General features: G+C 42.7%; 1 protein-coding gene across 6 annotated transcripts in view; it reads right to left on the bottom strand.

Moving 5' to 3' along the window:
* The window catches only part of YEATS2 (YEATS domain containing 2), a 51,808-nt gene that overhangs the window by 15,961 nt on the left and 15,614 nt on the right, over positions 1 to 20,233 (bottom strand). For 4 of the 6 annotated variants that reach the window (XM_050902099.1, XM_050902101.1, XM_050902102.1 and 1 more), the window contains exons 10-21: positions 19,656 to 19,842; positions 17,724 to 17,963; positions 15,668 to 15,826; positions 13,102 to 13,205; positions 10,313 to 10,420; positions 9,071 to 9,244; positions 7,601 to 7,859; positions 6,653 to 6,814; positions 4,959 to 5,071; positions 3,686 to 3,841; positions 2,780 to 2,953; positions 1,185 to 1,383 (exon numbers count right to left, since the gene is read on the bottom strand). In XM_050902099.1, coding sequence (XP_050758056.1) covers positions 1,185 to 1,383; positions 2,780 to 2,953; positions 3,686 to 3,841; positions 4,959 to 5,071; positions 6,653 to 6,814; positions 7,601 to 7,859; positions 9,071 to 9,244; positions 10,313 to 10,420; positions 13,102 to 13,205; positions 15,668 to 15,826; positions 17,724 to 17,963; positions 19,656 to 19,842 — 2,035 coding nt within the window. The remainder of the gene's footprint in view (positions 1 to 1,184; positions 1,384 to 2,779; positions 2,954 to 3,685; positions 3,842 to 4,958; positions 5,072 to 6,652; positions 6,815 to 7,600; positions 7,860 to 9,070; positions 9,245 to 10,312; positions 10,421 to 13,101; positions 13,206 to 15,667; positions 15,827 to 17,723; positions 17,964 to 19,655; positions 19,843 to 20,233) is intronic. The other 2 variants (XM_050902103.1, XM_050902104.1) reach the window with 2 other exon arrangements.

The raw sequence follows: 20,233 nt of genomic DNA, 5'->3' as shown, positions 1-20,233 counted from the left end.
TTTACATTGAAATAACACGTTTTATGGTCACTGCTTCTTTTGGGATTCTTGGAGAAATAGTTTTTCATGATGAAGTCAGTGCCTCAGGTTACAAAAAACAAAACAAAATCTAGATAACATTTTCATACCTAAATGGGAGTTTTAATCTGAAAGCTATCTACAATGGCATATTTTCTACAAAACAACCTTGCTGCTTTGTTTGCAAAGAGGAAAATACTCAACTGCTTATTGCAGAATTGTGGCAGTCTTAGCAGTCTATGTTGTTTACTTTCAAGCTCTGGGAAAAACAGTGATGAAAAAGGAGTTTGGAAGACTGTGTGCATAGGAAACAAGAAGAGCTGCTTTAAAAGACACTGTCAGATGAGCTCAGTGTCACTTATTTTCTCTTTTCTGTATTTCTACTCTGTTTGCACTTAGTAAGAAGCCACTTCACGTGAAAAGAACATGCCAGCAGGTAAATTAGTCAGAATGAAAATTTCTGATTTTAACCCATAATACTCAAATTAAACCTGCTGTATTTGCTCTCCATGATACAAAAGATACTGGAAGACAATGAAACTAAATAAGGAAAACTCCTCTCTACGTAAGGGCAGTCCATCTTTATTACCTCACCTTTATTAACTTGAAACATTCCAGATCCTGCCTACCTCACTGTACTTAATGGATTTTGACTTCAAAGCCTTCAGCTCCCCCTAATCAATATCTCTCTCCTTTCCAAGCCAAACAGAGCAGATGCAAAGCCTCAGAGCCAAATTCTGCTCATGCAGCTTCTCCGACTTCAGTGGAGTTTCACTTTCACAAACTAATCAAGTCTGTAGTATTGCTGGTACCTTGACAGTTTCAGCATTCAGTGACACACTGTGCTCTTGAATAGGCAGAATGTATCTTCTAATGAGAACTTGGCATGAAAACTAAAATCCCTTTCCAATACCAACGGGCAACTCGCACTATTATTTGTAACAGATACAGTCAATGCACTGATGTGATAGGATGCGAATTATTTGGACACCTTTTGGCTCAGCTGAAAGTTATGCTAAGAAGATATGTTTTAGAAAGCATGACTTGACTTTTACACATTCACAAATGCAGGTGACTCCATATTCTTCCATTTACAGTGAAGACATCTAAAGAACTCACACCTGGATTCTAACTTTCTATAGGAAAGGCATGAAGGAGTTTAATACCTGATACTGCAGCTTTTCCAGTCACAGGCGTTGGTGTAGTCATCAGAGAAGCAACACTTACAACAGTGGAAGTAGCAGTCTTATTCACTACTGATGAAGTAGACTGGCTCTGGCTTATACAGATTTGGTGTTGCTGTCCAGATGTCTTTGCTGCAGGAGTTCCAGAAGATGATGAACTGGAACCTGCATTATCTATTTGCTGCATAAAAGAGGCAGAGAGGAAATTCCTTTTCATGTCATAGATGCACATGTGCAACAATAAGCACAACGAAGTAATATCTAGAAGTAGCAAAACGAAATGTTTATCTATCAATCATTTAGAAGCAAGAGGTTCTTGAGCACATATTCAAAAGCCCATATATAATGATGGTACCTATAGAATGGAGGCTGTTTCAAGCAGAAAAAGTGAAACCGTGCACATAGGAACTGCTACCACAACTGCTTTGATAGTATCTGGAGCCATGTCCCTTAACTTCAGCAAGCAGGCAGGCCTCCAGATGAGAAATTTCACCCAGGAATGTTTCATATTTTCCTGCTGCTCAGAAGTCCAGAGGTATCAGTAGACAAATGGGAAAAAAGTTTGGGATAAAGAGGCTGGATGGAAAATTTCTATCTCTGTAGCTTCACTGAGAGCTGTAAAAACAGTGAGTAGCATTTAACGCAAATTTTAGCATCTTCACCTATATATGCTGCGTGTGCCAGCATTCAGCACTCTGAGGGCAGTATGGCGTCAACTCTCCACTTGTTTAATCTTTGCCTCCCCACAGGTAAAAGCAGCGAGGCTAGGAGAACCCTCGGAGTGAATTATACACTCTCCTTTTTGCTGCCTCCTCCCCACCCCGTGAACTCCCAACTCCACTCCAGGTGGACAACCTGCATCAATTGGATACATGGCTGCATCCATGCACAAGAGCGTTCACTCTAGGAACGCAAATGTTTTGCTTCCAACCTCACTCTATGCTGAAGCACCTCGTTCCAAGGCTGCGTTGTTACGACTCCCCCGGGATGGAGAGGAGTGACATCCTTTGAACACAGTCATGACCAAAGGATCATGGACGCTGGCCACTGCTGGCCTCTGAAATTTGTTGATAGCAGATTGGGCACTAAGCACTGTGGAGAGTCTGCTATCTCAGAGGAGCGACCTACAGTCTAGTTACTGCTGGCTTTCACTGGCCTGCTGGATAGAGCTCCAGGCATTTCACATTCTTCCGCAAATTTTTGTGCCAGCAGCAGATTTGGTGTTTGAAAGTTGCGTAGCCCAAAAAATCTGATCTGTATGATTGCAAAAGCTGTTTCAGATAAAGCCTACCCTGCCTACCTGAATTTTAACAACATTAAAAGCAAGAAAGTGCAAGTTTCAGTTTCTCTTCTCCCCTTGTTTCTTCACAGGTATTACTTTATGCCAAACAGCAAACAACCCAACAGAAAAGGAGTTGCGTGCACTGCGCTGGTACACAAATAAGAGCAGACTCACCAGCAATGCTGACTGAGAAGAATACCAATGGGGAAAAAAGCAGAAGTCGTCCTTTCCTGGGGATTATACCGGTTAGAGTGCAAATGTTATATTACAGAATATTGGCAATGTTGTTTCTCACCTGGGCCACCCCATTTGTGGGAAGGGCCATGGCAGGAGCAGCAGCTGTGGTGATAACACCTCCTGATACTCTCAGCACAGTGGTGCCAGGTTTGGAGAGCTGGGATGAGGCAGGCACTGATTTTATAGACCCATCTGATATTTTCACCAGTGATGTCTGTCCACTGGGTGCAGCCTTTGAAAAAGAATTCAGCATAAGGAAAAAGGTCTATTTGTTTGGTTTGGTTTTTTTAATGACTTAAAAAAACCAAACACAAGAACAGCAAAACAAACAAGACAAATGCTTTTTATATTACTGAAAAATACTTTCAATAGACTTTTGAAAAAGGCAAATTGTGGCAGTAATAGCTGGAACAAAATTATCACCTCAAAAATCAACTTTATCAAACTGTTGACTTTGCAAAAACATGCCTATCAATCTTGAATTTTGGATGATCAATTGTAAGTACTCTTGGGGAGTTTCAATTTCATAGGGACAACTTGGTAATTTTGAAAAGAAGGACCTGTGAGGGATACCAAAACCAAACATTTTTAAGAGCTTTAGCAGGTGACCCATTTCTAAGGTTCAAATATTTAGGCACATTTTTGCACCTGAATATACTCACTTCTCTAATTCCATTTCACTAAGAAATCCCAGAGCACATTTACAAACTAGCAACCCAAGCTTACACATGACCCACTCTGAGAACAGAAATAAAGCTGGAAAACTGTGGTCCAATATCTGCACATGAAAGTAGGCCTTCATGTGCTTTCCTCATCATAGTACAGCCAGCATCACAATTGTACAAAAACCAAACCAAACAACTACAAAAGGAAAAGCTCTCACAATGTGTGACTGTGGGTCCTATACTTTATCTGACAAAATGCTAACTGGTAAGAGAGAAACAACACATCATTTGCACGTTACCTGTGTAAATAGAGCTGTTTTCTGTCCAGTTATCACTTTTAGTGCTTGTCCTTGTGTGGAAGATGCTCCAACTCCTACATTGCCCTGAACAACTGAAGCTGGAGTCAGCTGCTTCCCAGAACTCTGAGGAGAAGGCTGGCCAACCAGAAAGGTGCCCTGCTCCAGAAATAAGTCAGGGAGGTCAGCACTTCGAAACACAGTTAAGAGTCAACAGAAATCTAGGAGTGTCAATACAGGATAAAAGCCTGTAGCTATAACGCAACATCATTTCATCTTCTAAAACAAGGCACTGCTAATTACAGTGGATGCTTCTGCACTAAGAGCTGGACACAGCCTTCTCTTCTTAGTGCAGAAGAACACTTTCTGATGCAAGGGAATGGGTGAAAAAGCCACAATCAGTTTCCTGTCTTGTCAGAGGCACCTGCTACAATTTAACGCACTTTATGCTCTTCAAGTTTACTCTTTGTGACAAATGCTGCTTAGCATGCAAGATCAGAGAGGCTACTGCTGGGCTAGGCAAAAAAAAAAAAAAAAAAAAAAAAAAAAAATTGAGGCATTCTGTCATCTCCTCACTTCAAAACGTATTTAGTCCCCCCATAAAGGCTATATATTCAGAGCTCAGCATGCAGAAATCACAGTGACAACTGGAGATGTGCACTCTAGTAACCTACCACCTGAGACCTTGCCACCCTTCCTGCTTCACATCAGTATTCAGTTGCTACCCTCCAGAGGCTTCATTCACCCACTGTCACACATGGATCCCTTCACACAATCTTCTGCTTCCTCATTTTTCTTTCTTACTCAGCCTTGCTGTTTCACTCCAGTAACTCTCCTTTATTCTCCTCTCTCTTGTGTTTTCCTCCAACTCTTACACATCCTACTGTGTAAGACCGCTCTTCCAGCATCATCTCCATCATATCACCGCTCTTGCTTCAGTGACCCTTGCGGCCCTGCCACCAGGCACTCTTATCATACTTTGTCTCTTCTCCACCCACCGCTTACCCTGGCCTTACACAGTGCTGCTTTCTCAGCCTGCAAGGAGCCATGAGGGTACAACCCTGCAAGGGGAGGTGAGGGGCAGAGATGTGCCAATAGCAACAGCAAGTGGTAAAGCAGGTGCCTGGCAGAGGGAAGAGACGCAAGGGTTGTTAGAGAGGATCTAGATCCCATAGTCAAGAACGTTGCATGTACTACAGAACCACAGGACATCCCCCTAACACCACTGCAGCCTGAAACGTCAATTTGCTTCAACTGAGATGCTTATGCCACTGACCTGGGGCGTCTGCTTCAGGATGTAGGATGTATAGGTGAGGTGCTGTGACAAGTTACTGCTTGTGCTTTGGGTTCCTCCTCCTCCACTATTCGTAGAAGAACCAGATTGGAGACCTGTAACCAGAAGAAAAGGCTTGACCCTTTGGTAACCAGACACTGTCAGCTGCTAAAGCATCCCTGTATATACAAGTAATTGAAAACACTTTGCAGGACATTTGCTGCCACATGTTTTGCAGCTGAGTAACATTATTACGCAGTACAGCACAGTTCTGATGTGCTGCTGTGCTCTCTTACAGCTCAGCAAACGCCATGAATAAAAGGAGCTATGAAGGAAATAAGGAGGACTGGTGGGCAAGCAAAGCTCATTTCAGGCTGTTTTGAATTGTCTATCAAAAAAAAATGCTGTCCAACACATGAACAGTCTTTTCATCAGTCTTTTGCAGGTTATGAATCTGCAGCAAAAGCCCTAGAAACACTCTGAATCCCACTGGCTTCTTAATTTTACTTTCATTGGCTGTTCCAATGCAATTTTGCTAACAGAGTATTAGGTCATGGATACCAAGCAGTGTTAATTTGCAGTGACACTTTGATATTGCTCTGCCTCCAGAAGGAACAGCCTGAACACTGACTTTTTTGCAGTCTCTCATTAAGAAACAAGGCTAAAAAAAAAAATTTATGGCTCTGTCATAAAAATCACAAGTATTTGCTCTTCCTTGACGCCTGTGAGATTATTTCTTTGTCAAAGTTGGACTGTCCCAGCTGCCTCTAAATCTCAAGCAATGGGGCTTCCATCACAAGTTCTACAGCCCAAAAATACCTTCAGCAAGAGTATCTGCTTCTTCAGTGACATGTACTCTATTGCTATGTTGCTGGTATTTACAGCCTTATATATTAAACTGAGTAATACCTCTTCCTCACTGCCAGTATCAGAACTCGGAGCAAAAAGTTTACACCCAATCCATCTCCCATCCCAAACCCCAGCCTCAAAAGGAGCATTCTGGAGGAGGCTCACGACAAAACTCTTCATCTACACAGTCCAAAACCTGCAGTATTCTTTCCCTACAGCAACAGCACACTATAAACAAAGTATTGCCCATCGGAACTACTTTAGCAATGTTATTGTCCAGGTATTTCACAGCAAGTTTGATTCACAAGCCCATTAACAAAAAAAGTGTTTCTGCTGGTCTCAACAGCTCGGTGCCAAACCTTATATCAATATTCAAAACGATTTCTTTCCCTCATTCCAGATACAGTATCTTGTTCTTTTCAAAGTTAGTTTCTTATGTTTCTAGTTTCTCCAGGGTGTCATTCCATTACTTATTAATAGCTTTCACAACTACACTCAAATCCAGCTCAGTTCTACATCATGAAAATGTAGTTGTCTCTTCCTACAGATCATAAGGAAGACTTAAAGACAACCCTTTGCTGAATTTTCAGGAAAATTACACTGTCTGCTTTCAGCACAGAGAGAAAGACATTGAGAGCATTGCATGAAAAGCAATTTCATCTAAACCAGAAGACACTTGTGAGATCTCAGTCTTAAAAAGCACCACATACTGTGTTGTTGTGAACAAAGAAACCCCATCCCATTACTGACTTCCACAGCACCAGGATGCTTTATAGCAAAAATGCCAAACATATTAATTATGCAGTGATTACATTATTTAACTCATTAGATTTCCCTGCAAGACTAACTAGCATTATTTGTGGCTCGCAGTATGGCTCCTTGGGGTATCAGAAGCAGTTTTCCTTTCCCAGAAGGATTCTTGCTGTTGGTGGTGAGGTACAGTTTGGTGCCTGGTGGTAAGTTTGCCAAGTTTGCCAGGTTGGTGGCTGGTAACTGCAGTGTAGCCATCACTAGAAAGAAAGAATAAAAAGAAATAAAACTACTGCTTGCAGAAAGTAGTATGCATTGAAATCTGCACAGGATGAAAGTACTAGGAGTGACATGCAGATAGCCTTTGATAATCCATACTTAGATGGCCTAACTGCAGATTAACTCCACCAGTAATACACAGACACTTTTTTGAATAGGTCTGAAAAAAATCTCTCTGTGTGCAGTAGCACTTATGGCTGCAGGCCAAAGCAGCACAGCCATGGGGTCTGCAGGCTTACTCCAGTCCAGAGGCCACAGAACACCTTTCAAACAGTCCAGAGCCTGAGCTAACACGCTCAGCTAAAGCCAGCTGTGTGCAGAAGCAGGCGGGGTGCTTCTGCCCATACTCCCATAACTGTAAGCACTGGGGAAGATGTGAAGATGCAATAAGGACAGTTTGGCTCTTGTTGGTTGGATTTATGTGGAGCCCTTTGAGCATCTAAGGGCCACAATGCTGGGCAAAAATGTGAGACCTGGCTCCAGGAAAGTCTACTAGGCCTCTAGCACATTCCCCAGCATACCTGTCTGATCTCCACTCACAGAACACTGCATGTTTTAAAGTACTTGTGCTCCCTCTTCCCCCTTACAAATAATGAGTTAACATTTTCTTTATTACTAATCTCAGTCAGCCTGAATTTCCCTACAGACCTCTCTACTCATTTTGAAGTTTTTCAATCACACACAGTTATTTTGCAGTTGAAGAAATCATTATAGAGCCTCAAAGTCTACCCATCATGAGCTATTAACAAGGTGTAAAATTACTCTACCTGAGCCTTGAGATGTACTTTTCTGAGCACCTGTGGAAGAAACTTGTGCCTTTGTTATAGTCTGCACAGGCTGAGCAACAATTGTCCCTCCGCCTCCACTCACGATGGCTTTGGCTACACCTTGAGTCACAACCTGCTTTGGACCAACAGCCTTTGCTACTGAAGAGCTAGATTTTGCCACAAGTATCTGGCCACCACTTATAGCCACCGCTTGTTTCACTGTTGACTGTAAAGCAGAACCAACTGGAACGCCAACAACCTGCAACAAATAAGTATTGGATGATGTGCTGCTGGCAAGAGCAATCATGTGAATTCTAGCTGGCACACTACCTCCATCTCTAGACATTTCAGGACACTTTATACATGTCTAGTCACGTATACAAGCTATTCATTCAGAAACAAAATTAAATTGGCAAGAGGCCAATCCCAAGTAAAAAGATAAACTTAAACACAACCGGGATTTCAGAGCACCCACAAAAGATTAAGTACATTGAAATTACAGGGCACTTCCATTTTTTTTCTGATATATAAGCAATGGCTTAATTCCAGCTAAGATAAAGCTTGCCTTGGCAAAGCACAGAGATCCAGAAATTAGTTTCAACACATTCATGGGAACAGACTCCCTGGGAAAACTACGTCCTCAAAGCAGAATCCACAAAGTGCTTCAATTTTATGTGTTGACAATAACTGCAGGGAAACATGAGTTTGCATACCTGCTCAAACAGGCAAATAAGGCAGTAAAAAGGACAATGAACTGTTGCAAATGTAAATATATATTTACTTATGCAAAAGTGAAAGCTCTGTAGGTAGTCTCTTGTGCTTAGCACATGATTTGACTCTATCCACAATGGAAGCAGGCAAGAATGGAGACAATTCTGACACATCTGTCATCTTGTCACTGCACAGTTACTGTGCCTTCTCAGAAGCTGCGTCACTCATCATAGCAGCACTGCATTGGCACAGACTCCTACAATAAAACACTTGAGTTGCCACTCAAGTAGGACTGCTTCCACCTAATGCTAGCTCTGGCTCAGCCTCCACTCCACTCCCTATTTGTCCTGTTCTTTTCTGTTGCAGGCCTGCAGTCCAAGGAAAGAATGTGCCACCTCTTACAGAAAGACCTGGATGAGTTTCAGCAAGAGCTGATGATGGCAGTCAACTTCCTGGGTTGACAGGCTCAAGTTCAAAACCACCCCCACCCCACTGCTGCAACGGGTTAGACTGAAGTGGGAGATGTTCCCTGTACACAATGAAATGCAATAGTGCCTGCTCACCCTGCCCCCTTCTCAAGGGCTACAGGTAAGCATGACGTGAGCCACTGTGCACATGGGGAAACCAGCTAACCACGGTGCTGCTGCCGGGGTCTGAGACAGAAGCAACGCTACACCCCTGAGAGAAGCATGAAGTGTTGCAATAATACCACAACAAAGACAGCTTATACCACACCAAAGATGCTCAAGTGCCTCATACCTTAGACTGCACTGTCCCCTCGCCTGTGCTTACAACTGGCTTCTGCGGTGACAAGGCTAACATGTGGCTCCCTTTTACAGTGACGTACTGCTGCACAGAGGTCTGCGTGGTTGTCCCTGTTGCTGGTAGCTGGGGTTGCTGGGGCAGCTCTCCCGGCTCCTGCTTTATTATCACCTTTTAAATAGGAAGAAATAATAATAATAATAAGAAAAGCAAACACTTTAAATCACTGGGGCTCATTTCTAGAACAGCCTGACTGCAGGAAAGGGCAGGCAACAGTCAGTAAACTCAGACGTACTTCTTACCACCAGGTGGACTCTCTAACTCAGCTTCAAGATGAGGGCTACTCCCAACACACAAGCGCGTGTGGGGGTGTCTGTATTTACAAAGCATTCCAGATTTGAGAGGTGCTCATAGAAGTTACAGAAACTGCTAGTAATATTACAACTACTAGTCATACTAACAATGGACTTGGCCAGACCTGACTTCTTCAGGCCCTGTATCTCAGCATAGAACCACAACACTTTCAGGTTTCAAAGTTCTAAGCACCTTTCTGCTCAGAACACGTTCTAAACTTCAATTTTTTTTTCTATGCTGCAAAATTACAACCAATATTATAGCTACAGATATTGTAAATTATTATAGCTGACGTTATTCTCTGGTGTATATGTTTTATGTTTCTCTGGGACAGGCCCTAAATCTAATCCCTAAGAGCAATGACTCAAGAAAGGCCGGGGTTTTTTTGCATTAGATTGCTGTAGCTACTGTAACTGGTAGGAAGCATTCACCTTTTATGTGGATCACCTAATATTGCCAGAAACAACTTTAAATTCCATATAGTAACATTTAAGGAAATGTACTCAGAAGTGGCAACATCTGAGATTCAGAAATCACTATAGCATTTTTCAAGAAGTTCCTGACACATCTACTGCAGTTCACTTTTACTGTATCCCACTAAGAATAGCTTTTAAAATATCAGCCCCAATACAACAGTGATTCAAAGAAAAACAAGAAAGGATGAAAGAGGAGATAAAAAGAAAGATCATAGGTACAGTAGAGCCACAAGGAAAGAAAAGAAAACAAGATACATTTTTGAGAGGTGCTAGAGAGCCCTTGGCAGCAAGACACGTTGGTTCCAGCAACAGTTTTACACGAACTGGAAGTTACATGGTTTGTGGCACAAGTCAGCACAAAATGGCACTATTGGGCTCCTTGTCCCGGCACAAAAGCCAAGAGGAATACCTTTGTAAAAGCTCCTAGTCCTCCAGTGACTGATTTGGGGCTTTGCACCTTGGAATGACTCCCAATGGGACAAAGGGGTGGCATGGTGGCAAACAGAGAATCCTCCTGCTGCAAATAGGAAGACATGGTGCAAAAATTAGTGAAATGTCCAGTACAAGAAATAAAACAAGTGACTGCTAATAAAGGGTAGCATGGACCATCTGGGCAGACCAAATTACCTATACAAATAAGACATTTCCAAAATCAGTCAACACTTAAGTAAAAGGAGTGTAACATACTTAATATAACCTACAAAGCAATTTTTATTTGGAAAGTTACATCTCCAACAGCAGTAACTGTTTCTTACCATATCATACACAGGTGAAAGAAACTGACTCATGTTCCCTGACCAGCTTTTTATACAAAGCATTTCAGAGCTGTAAAATTCAAGTAGGCTGAGGGGGAATCTTATCAATGTGTATAAATACCTGACGGGAAGGCGTAAAGAAGATCAAGCCAGACAATGCTCAACAGTATCCAATGAAAGGACAAGAGTCAATGGGCACAAATTGAAAAATTGAAACACAGGAAATTCTGTTTAATTGTAAGAAAACCTCGGGGTTTTTTTGGTTTGGTTTTTTTGTTTTTTTGGTTTTTTTTTTTTTTTACTTTAATGGTGATCAAGCACTAGAATAGGTTGCTCAGAGAGGCTGTGGACTCTCCAGCCTTGGAGATACTCAAAACCCAAGTGGACACATTCCTCAGCAACCTGCTCTACTTGACCTTGCTTTGAGCAGGGAAGTTGGACTGGATGACCTCCAGAGGTCCCTGCCAACCTCAACCATTCTGTGATTCTATACACAATCTCAGAGAGAGAAGACAATCTAAGAAGAAACAAGTTACGGAGAGGAAAAAAATGTTCAATTTAAGTCTGCAAGCAAAATTCTCTCAGATGAACTTTTGTCCTCCTTTAACTAGAAAGATATGATGGCACAAGTCTTTCCAGGCAGAACTCACCATTTGGCAGAAACAGTGAGGCTACACAACTAAATGGAGTAAAAAAAACCATTTCCACACCTGCAAAATCATGCACCTGGCATTTCTGGATCCGAGGCTGGTAGAGAAGTCAAATGCATTTGAGGAAGTTTGTTACGGTTCTGTTTTGTTTAAGTAAAATAACCGTACTCTTTTACAATCAATGTGAACTCCAAAGCCATAGTTTAACAATCACTTGCTCCATCCTTGGGTTGGATCACGACCAGAAAGCAAGCCCTCAGACTCTAACCTAATACTCCTGCCATCTTCCTTGTACTGACACATAATGGCTGAAAACAGATTACTTTTCAACCAGACTGGTTGTCTGCTCTGGTTCACCACATTGCTGCACAACTGGTAGCAAACGGGGAGGTGTGAAGACAAGGCTACAGAGGCACAACCAGTCCTCTCAACAGCAGCCTGCATATTGGTCATTTTAAAGTGGCTGAAGAAACACAGCCTTAAGTCATTAAAAAAAAAATACAGAGAAAACTAGCACATAGTGAAGAGATGAAAAGTGGTAAGTTAAGCACAATCTGTAACATCACACTGAACTATCAGACGCCTCCTCCTCTTTAAAGAAACCATAAAATCACAGCTTATCCACCAACCAGAAGACATAAATCAAAATACATTTCTGTTTACAGAGCTATGATTTTTATATATATATCTCTCTATAGATAAAAAAAAATATCTTCAGTTTTTAACTTTGCCCTGGAAATACAGAATTCAACTGTTACTAATGACATGCGCCTACTTTGACCAACTGAAAACCTTTCAGAAAGAACTGTCCCAAATCAGTGAAAAATAAAGACGAATGAATGGTTTTCAACATAGTTAAGTGAAATCCATCTGAGCACACAGGCTCTTAAAAGCAGAATATCTAGCTGCACACCTGACACTTAAAATGCTACTCCAAACTAATTGCTTCAGACAGCAATCTTCAACACTTTTTCCCTAACAAACATAGGAAGCATTTCAGTTCCACATGTAACGTGATTTGCTCTCTGCAGGCTGACTGGCAAGCCTTCCCCCCCACCATATCCTGTATTAATATTCTTGTGACTTGGAGACAGGGAAATGCTCCTGCTTTCAGCAGCACACCCACCAGCTGCTTTCAGAAAGAGCTTCACTGATGCCACTTCCCTGCCAGAAATATCTGTCCTAGCACAAGATGTGGGAGAGATTTTATGTGAGACAGTTCAGCTCCATACCTTTTGGGCTTTGCAGATCAGAAGCATGAACCCTATTTATCAGTGTTTGTTTACACATTTGGTTACTCCACTGTTTACACAAAGATTCTTCTAAATGCAGGCAGTTGTAAGACCACTAAATGAGCTATTTTCAGGCTGCTAGGAGCAGCTGCTGTACAAAAATAACGAACAGAGTGAAGGTTTTGAGGTAGGCACCTCTGGTTTAATCACATACTGTCACTAACAAAGTGAAGAAGATCAAAGTCAGCTACAGAAGAGCTTTTTTGAAAGATAAGACATTTTGAGAGCTATGCCCTCCATGGATTTCCTTGCAGAAAAGCAAAAGAGCAGTGCCTTTAACAGAGGTGTAGGCAAATCTAATTAGAGCTGCACGACACGACACTATCATCTTGTATAACCACCATGTTCTCATATGTCTCCATCTGTTAGACACAGTAAACCTTCATATGAAATGACAACCAAAAGAACTTGCCCAAAATGCAGAATTTATAGTACTAAAAAGCCCTATTTACTAGGAAGCTGGATTTTAAATTGAAAGTACGCACCTAATGAGAACATTACCTTGACAGCTGAGGTGACAAAACTGCTCCCATGGGTCTTTGACACAGGAGATCCAGTTCCATGAGAGGCCTGACAAACACTGGTCAGTTTGCTGGTTGGGCTCCCTGCGCATCGGGAAATAAAGCAGATGTCGGGTGAGGGCTGGGGAGCAGTGCCACTGAACACATGAAACCTCTTCTAACAAGAAACATGACATTTCATTTCGACTCTGTATTCTCCATGAGGTATGTCAGTGGCAGCTGGCATGGGCACAAACCAGATCCACTACTGAATTTCCACCTGCAGAATCCACACCCCAGAGAAGGTACTCTCCACCCAGAGCTCCGTTTGCTGCAAGCAAATGGTCAGGCACCTTCCTGGGTGGCTGAGGATACAAGGTACAGGGGCGAATATGTGAAATTAGGACAGTAAATGAGCTGCCAGTCAGAACTTGCTGCTGCAGATGTAACGTCCTCCACTGCCCAGAAGCCCTCTGAACCTACACTAGCCTCAGACCCTGGCACAGGGAAGGCTTGGAGGAGGCTGGAGTGGGAAGGAAAAGGAAGGCCAGAAAAGGAGGGAGACAAAGAGAGGAGTAACAAGAGGAAGGCACAGAGTGAGTAGGGTAAAGGAAGAAACAGAAATAAGGAATGAAAACATAGGGTCCTCTGTCTGCGGAAGACTGCTCTGGCAAAATTAACATATGGATACATGTGCCACAGCACTCTCCTGATCCCCTGAGATGGATTGGGGTTCAGTGGTAAACTTACCCTGCATTATCAGAGTGTGTACACAACACTTTGTTGCTCAGCAGCAGTTTTGTTACTGCTGTTGGGTTGGTTTCTTAGTTTTGTTTGTTCAAGAGATGCCAAAGCCATGGATTACACACATGAAAACACAGTAAGTCTCTCATAATGTTGTACTACAATCTGCACTTAACTTCAAAAGTAAATGAGCAGCTATTTCTCGAAATAATGGAGTTTGGGAAGGCTGGCTTTCACAGAGCATAAAGATCTCACCCCTCTTTTTAAACATGATCTGCAGCCTTATCAAAAACGTCCCAGTGACTTTGTCTGTAGTATCACATTACGCTCAGTCCAGCCTGGCTGCTGCCGCCAAAAAGCCAGTTCCACATTCTCTCTTGCTCCCTTATACAGGGTCTGGTGATGAGGCTATCTGACAACAAAGCTCAGTTTGGGGAGAGGAGGGTATTAATTTTCTGCTCTGCCACTGATCTGATCTGACTTGTGCAGGATACGGGAGAAGCAGAGGAGTGCAGGGGAGGGAGAGGCAGCAGGCAGTTTCTTCCAGGCCAGTCTGTACTTACATCACACTCACGTGGTGGGAAACTGCACCTTTAATGGCGTTAAGACTTGTACGTTCAAACCATCTGGTGCATCTACAGATCCTATCCAACATGTACAAATCTCTACTAGGAGAACACAAAAGTTACCCAAACCATGATAAACCACATATGCAGAGTAGACAGTCAGTCAGGAGGTAAAGAAGAAACAGAAAAGAAAAAAAGGCAGAAACCCCCCAACCAACCAACCACAAAAAAACCCTATTGGTGAACAGCTTCAGTTAAAAAGAAAGCCCCAAAACATACTTTAAAAAATTCAGCTATGACTATGCTCCCCCTACCAATTCTCTCTGTGATGAAGGTAAAATGAACATGACAGCTGTGTTCCCTCAGATAAAAGGAGGAACCGTTATTAAGAGAAGAACTTTTGCACTTTCCAACCACGCCCAGCAAATAGTTTGTGTCACATGGATGCTGCACTTCACCACACGGCTCTGAGCATCCTTCTGAGATGCTGGCAAGCACACACATACACAAACAAGTGTGTTTTTAAACAGACAGCAGTTCTTGGCCACAAATCACAACAAATAAATGACTTTTGAGTGACCTTTCCTCCAGCCCTGACACAGAGGTTACCAGTTGACTCCCATGCCCATCACCCATCTCCTGCAGTTCAGTCCTCCCCCCTGACCCCAGGCTTATGTCACCACTGAAGCACCGAGGGAATCCAGTTAGAGGAATCCAAACCGGCTGGAATTGGACCAGGTAGAAGTTGAGAGCACTAACAAAAACCAGCATGGCTGTTCTCCTGGTAACCTGGGTCTACACATTTCAACACATCTAGAGCACCATACACTGGGACCTAAGACTGATCTGCAAGTCACTGCAAGCTCTCCATGCTTTTTGCCCACATCCGCGATACAGTTCTCACCCACCCACCTGTGCACTGTTTCTGTCTATATCTCTGTGCACCACAGTCTACATTACTTTCTCCCCTTCCCTTTTTGCCTGCAAAGAACAGGTTCTCTTTGAAGAGGTATCTGTGAATTCAATCTGGCCTTACACTATGTGCTGCTTCCTAAAGGAAGTTATGTTAAAGTCTGAGATAGCCTTAACCATGTTACACAGGCCAGTTGTGCAAACCAACAATACCACCCTCTTTCTTTGCCGAGTACTTTTCCATCTTTGCAAACTGAAATACTGTTATTATACTATCATTTTAAAGGGAGAATAAACTTGAATGGGTAAGACTAAGCCACTGCCTTCTGTGATCACACTACACACCTGTGCTTGTGGCTGCTGCTCCAACCATCTGTCCAGGCTTGTCCACAATAATATACGGATTATTAATGACTGAACTAGCAGAGCCTTGCTTCATGTGCACCGGAGTGGAGGTTGGGGTACGAGGTAGCGGAGATGGACTAGGGGTCGATATTGGAGAACCTTAAGAAAAAAAGTCCAATGCTTCTATCTTGTAAATGTTGTAAGAACATAAAAATACAGCAATAGTAGTACTTTTTAAAATGGCTTAGAGAAGGAACATTTTTTGAGGATGCATTTCCCAGCCTGAGTGAGATCACAGCACTTGGAGAAGGAAAGAGGAGACAGAAGGAAAGGAAAAGGCATGTAAAGCACTATGGCTTATACCTAGCCCGGATATTCTCTGCCTATCAGGACAAGCAAGGTTCAAAGGGACCTTGAGAAGCCACCTGGTCCATCCCTGAATCCTGAGGGACGCTACCTAAATCATTCTCACTGCCAAGACCAGCCCACCCAAGGAGATGAAGAAAGACAGCTGATAGGCGCTCTCTTTCCCTTAAGGAGCCCACAGTACAGGCATTCAGAGCCAGGAACCAAGCAGTTCATGTAAAAAGGCTGTGTGATACAGCAGCCATCAGACAGGCACGGACGCTCTGGTCTCTTCACTGCTCTCACTACAGCAGAAGCCCTTGAAAGCAAACTGTAAAATGTGCAACTTCTGGGTAAAAGGACCAGGAGAGAGAAAAACTAGAGAAGAAAAAAGCTGCATGAGGGGGTAAACAAGAAATGCAGAGAAAAGGACAGGCAAGGAAGTGATCAGAGAAAAGAGACGGCAGCAAGCACACTAAGCTTCAACTGCCTGTTAATCTGCTTTCTTGGCAGTGACTGACAATTAAAATGGAACATAAATGCTGATCAAATAAAATCCCCATATCTTATAAACTGCTTTTGAAATCTGAAAGGGGTGACACTTCTCAGACGACAGCAGAACCTTGGAAAAATATTTAGCAGGGAAACATTTAAATAGCAAAGATCAACAGAGAATAGTCCAAGGATTTTAAGAAAGACAGGATGGCCCCTGTAATTCTTGCTTTCTGGGAAGCCTTGGGAAAAGAAGATCAAGAGAAGAGCTTATTAAGAAAGAAGAAAGCACTTGGCAAAGGTTCAAATGTAAATCAGCCTGAGTACAGTTTTAAGACGTCAAGGAACAATATTGAAATTTCATAAAAAACCCCAACAAACCAGACACACTTGAGGAAAATTATCTGGGAGCAGATCATCAGAAATCACACATACTGATAGCTGGTGCTTCATCCTCTCTACCCTGAACACCAGAAAATGAAGGGATTTAACAGGTCACCTTTCAGCCTCACAACATGTGACATGGTGAGCTGCACATTAAAACTTTCTGATGTAAAACATCATCCAGTGGATGGCATCATGCCCAGGCAGGGAAGGGACTCTAAGTGAAATGAGTAAACAGCACCTTGACCATGTTTGGTTCAGAAGCTATCAAAAGAGTATCACATTGCTCACTGCAGTCAGCTGACAATTTAATCCAACAGAGGGTGGACTTTTGGAAGAGGAAGACCAGAGCTGTTCCATCTGAGGAGATATCGCAAGTACCAGAAGGGCCATTTGAGTCTACAAGGTTGAACCTAACTATTTGCCCAATAATCAGAAAAAAATTTTCTTCTTAATCCATCCCAGTTGTCTGAAAGCAGGAGGGAGAAGAATGGCTTCTTCCCACATATGAATACCCCACATGGAAGATCTGTCCTTGCCTGGGCCTTTCTGTGGGTAGCAGTCCAGTTAAAGACTATCTTTTTCATACTTAAAAGCATTTAAGAACAGGGAGAGAACAGCTCTCATCCTGCTTTTGATTTGATGTGAAGCATTTCATGCTTGTATTTTTTTTTTTGAACATTAAGAAGTGCGTTTAGCTCCTTATTCTAGAGTTTCCTACTGTCCGATGTTGAAAGATTGGCAGGAAATCAGGGGAAGGACACAAAACAAGTCCAACTGGTTCACTCTCTTGTTTTTGAGGGTGAAGCAGTTGGATAAGTAAACTAACATTCACCTGATACAATCTTGCAACTCATGGTGATAGGCTGGAAGGATTTTCCTGGTGACTCTGCAGGGCTTGGACTCTGACCTTGAGGCACTATTTTACAGCTAGCTGCAATGGGTTGAAAGGCTGAATTTCCATGAGAGCCAAAGGCAACTTTCTGTGTGGCTAACTTGGTGGGAGTCCGTTCTATCGAAGATGGCAGGGAATAAAACGTGGCATGTCTTTCGGTTTCAGCATTCCCAGGGAATCCTGATTAAAACAGGGAAAAGAAGAGAAATAGTTCTTAGGCTGAGACATCTAATTCCTTACTGTGCTTCTCTACACAATCAAAACTCAGGCACAACAAACACGCTCTCGAAGGAAGGAAGGAAAAGCAACTGGTGGGCAGCGCTGAACGGGCAGAAAGTAGGGTAGGGGGTTCCTCCTGTGCAAGCCTGTTGGATTTGTCTCTGAACAGAAGAATAAAATGCTACTGGGCACAGCCTGTTCAGCTGTGGCAGGTGATCAGCCACTTCTTACACATTTTCTTGGAATGACCCTTCCATTGACCAAAAGCTGCTGGTAGTTTCAAGTGTCCTCGGTTAGGGCTCCACAGGACTAAGGCTGGATCTCCTTCGCAGAGAACCTCATGGTGCATTTTTTGGAGTAAATGCACAAGGAGACCACCTACTGCCTTTTGACCTGGGTTAAGGAATCCACCTTATCTGATGTAGAAGGATCAATTAACCTGTAGCTGACAAGAGAAGCCACTGGCTGTCAGTGTAAGAAAGAGGCAGGTTTACTTCCTTCCTGTTGGCTGTAGCACTGCTCACCTAAAGGTGCTGTATATCTTCCTGTTTGAATAAAAAGCCTGTCCATTTAAAATTTGGTTGCATTTCTCCTTTTTTGGCCACAAGAAAACACCGCATTTAAACAGTGGACATTCTTCTCGCTGAGCTAGAACACTGCCAGTGGTATCACAGCACCCACCAGAAAGCACACCATGCAAGACACCAGCTTAAAGCCATTCCTTGAACACAGCAGTGCCAGGATAAATCAAGAAAGGCATCAGACCATGTTGCATGCGACCATATTTTGAAATATAAAGTTGCTGTTTCCAGCAAGTGTCTCACACTAAAATGTGCAAACCATAAAAGACACCCTTGTTTCTCAGCCCAGTTAACGAAAGTCTGTCATGTAAGCCTTGACACCATATATTTCAGAAAATAAAGCTAAATGCTAACAGAGGCACAGTTTTCCTACTTCACGCAAACTAAAAATCTAACAGTGTGCCCAAGGGGCCAGCACTAGCTTGTTTCAGGCAATTCAAATGATCCTAAGGCATCAGCTGCCGCCCCAGTGCAATGGGCACTGCATTTCCTGATCTTACAGGGGAAGGTGAAAATGAGACCATGACGTGCACAGATGCCATCCCTCAGACATACACCACGTTTTTTTCACACTCTATTTTCAACACCACAGTTATGTAGTCATTTTTGTTCCCCCACAGTCATCTCATGTTAGGCACCAACGTATATAACTGAACACACCACCAGACCAATTCCTAAAATATGTACACAGTTCCCAAAACATTCAGAAACCTAAAAAACCCTCTGAAAACAGCCTGCCAAGAACAAAACTACAAGTGCTATTCAACAACCTTTTTCCCAACTGCATCTGCTGCATAAAGCTCCATATTCACTACATTTAGCAAAACAGAGCCTGCTCAACAAACTCCAGATTAAAAAACAAAAAAACCCACAAAAAACCAAACACAAAAAACAAATAAACCATAACAATTTCTGAATTACATTTCAGAGTACATTGAGGAAATGATCATCTGAGGTGAGCAAGAAGCAGGTAGTACTGGCAACCTTTAAGGCACAAGAGCAATTAAGAGGAGGCATCCAGAAGAGCTGAAGTTTGAAGAACTCGAATTTCACCAACACCCATTCACTTTACCTTTGTCCACAGAAGCATCTGGGCTGGAGTCCCGCAACTGTTTAATTGGCGACGAAGCTTTGACTGGTGCTGGGATACTCAATGGCAGTGGTAAAGATGTAGGAATGTCAGAAAGGTCAGACTCTGAAGACTGGGAGAAGAGATACTCTTCGCCAAGGGAATGCCTATGTAGCTCCACATCCACTACCTTCCAGAAATAGAAGAAAGGATGACATTAATATTTGGTAGCTAGGTAAAGATATAAAAAGTGAGAACAACTATGCCTTTTCTTTTTATTTTAGTGTCTAGAAACCTCTCCCTCTCCTCCCCCCACCTCTGCATAACATTTCCATTCATTTCAGGGACACTTCCCAGAGGTCCATCAGCACCTGAGCTAAGACAAAAATCTTGCAACATTTAACCCCCATGGTAAAATAGCACATCTCAGTCTGTGGGTAAATCTCAATAGTGAACGCTGAAGGAACACAGAGCCCAGCTCCAAGCATCCCACTAAGGAAAGGACTGCATATCCCCGTAGGGACAGGCACAAAACTGCAGCTTGCCTTTTCTGCCTTACTTGATAAGGCTTTGAGAAACAC

The sequence above is a fragment of the Gymnogyps californianus genome, chromosome 10, assembly GCF_018139145.2.
Source record: "Gymnogyps californianus isolate 813 chromosome 10, ASM1813914v2, whole genome shotgun sequence".
In the NCBI taxonomy this organism is placed as follows: Eukaryota; Metazoa; Chordata; class Aves; order Accipitriformes; family Cathartidae; genus Gymnogyps; species Gymnogyps californianus.
The sequence above is the reverse complement of the archived record's forward strand: the minus strand, read 5'-3'. Positions and strand labels throughout refer to the sequence as shown.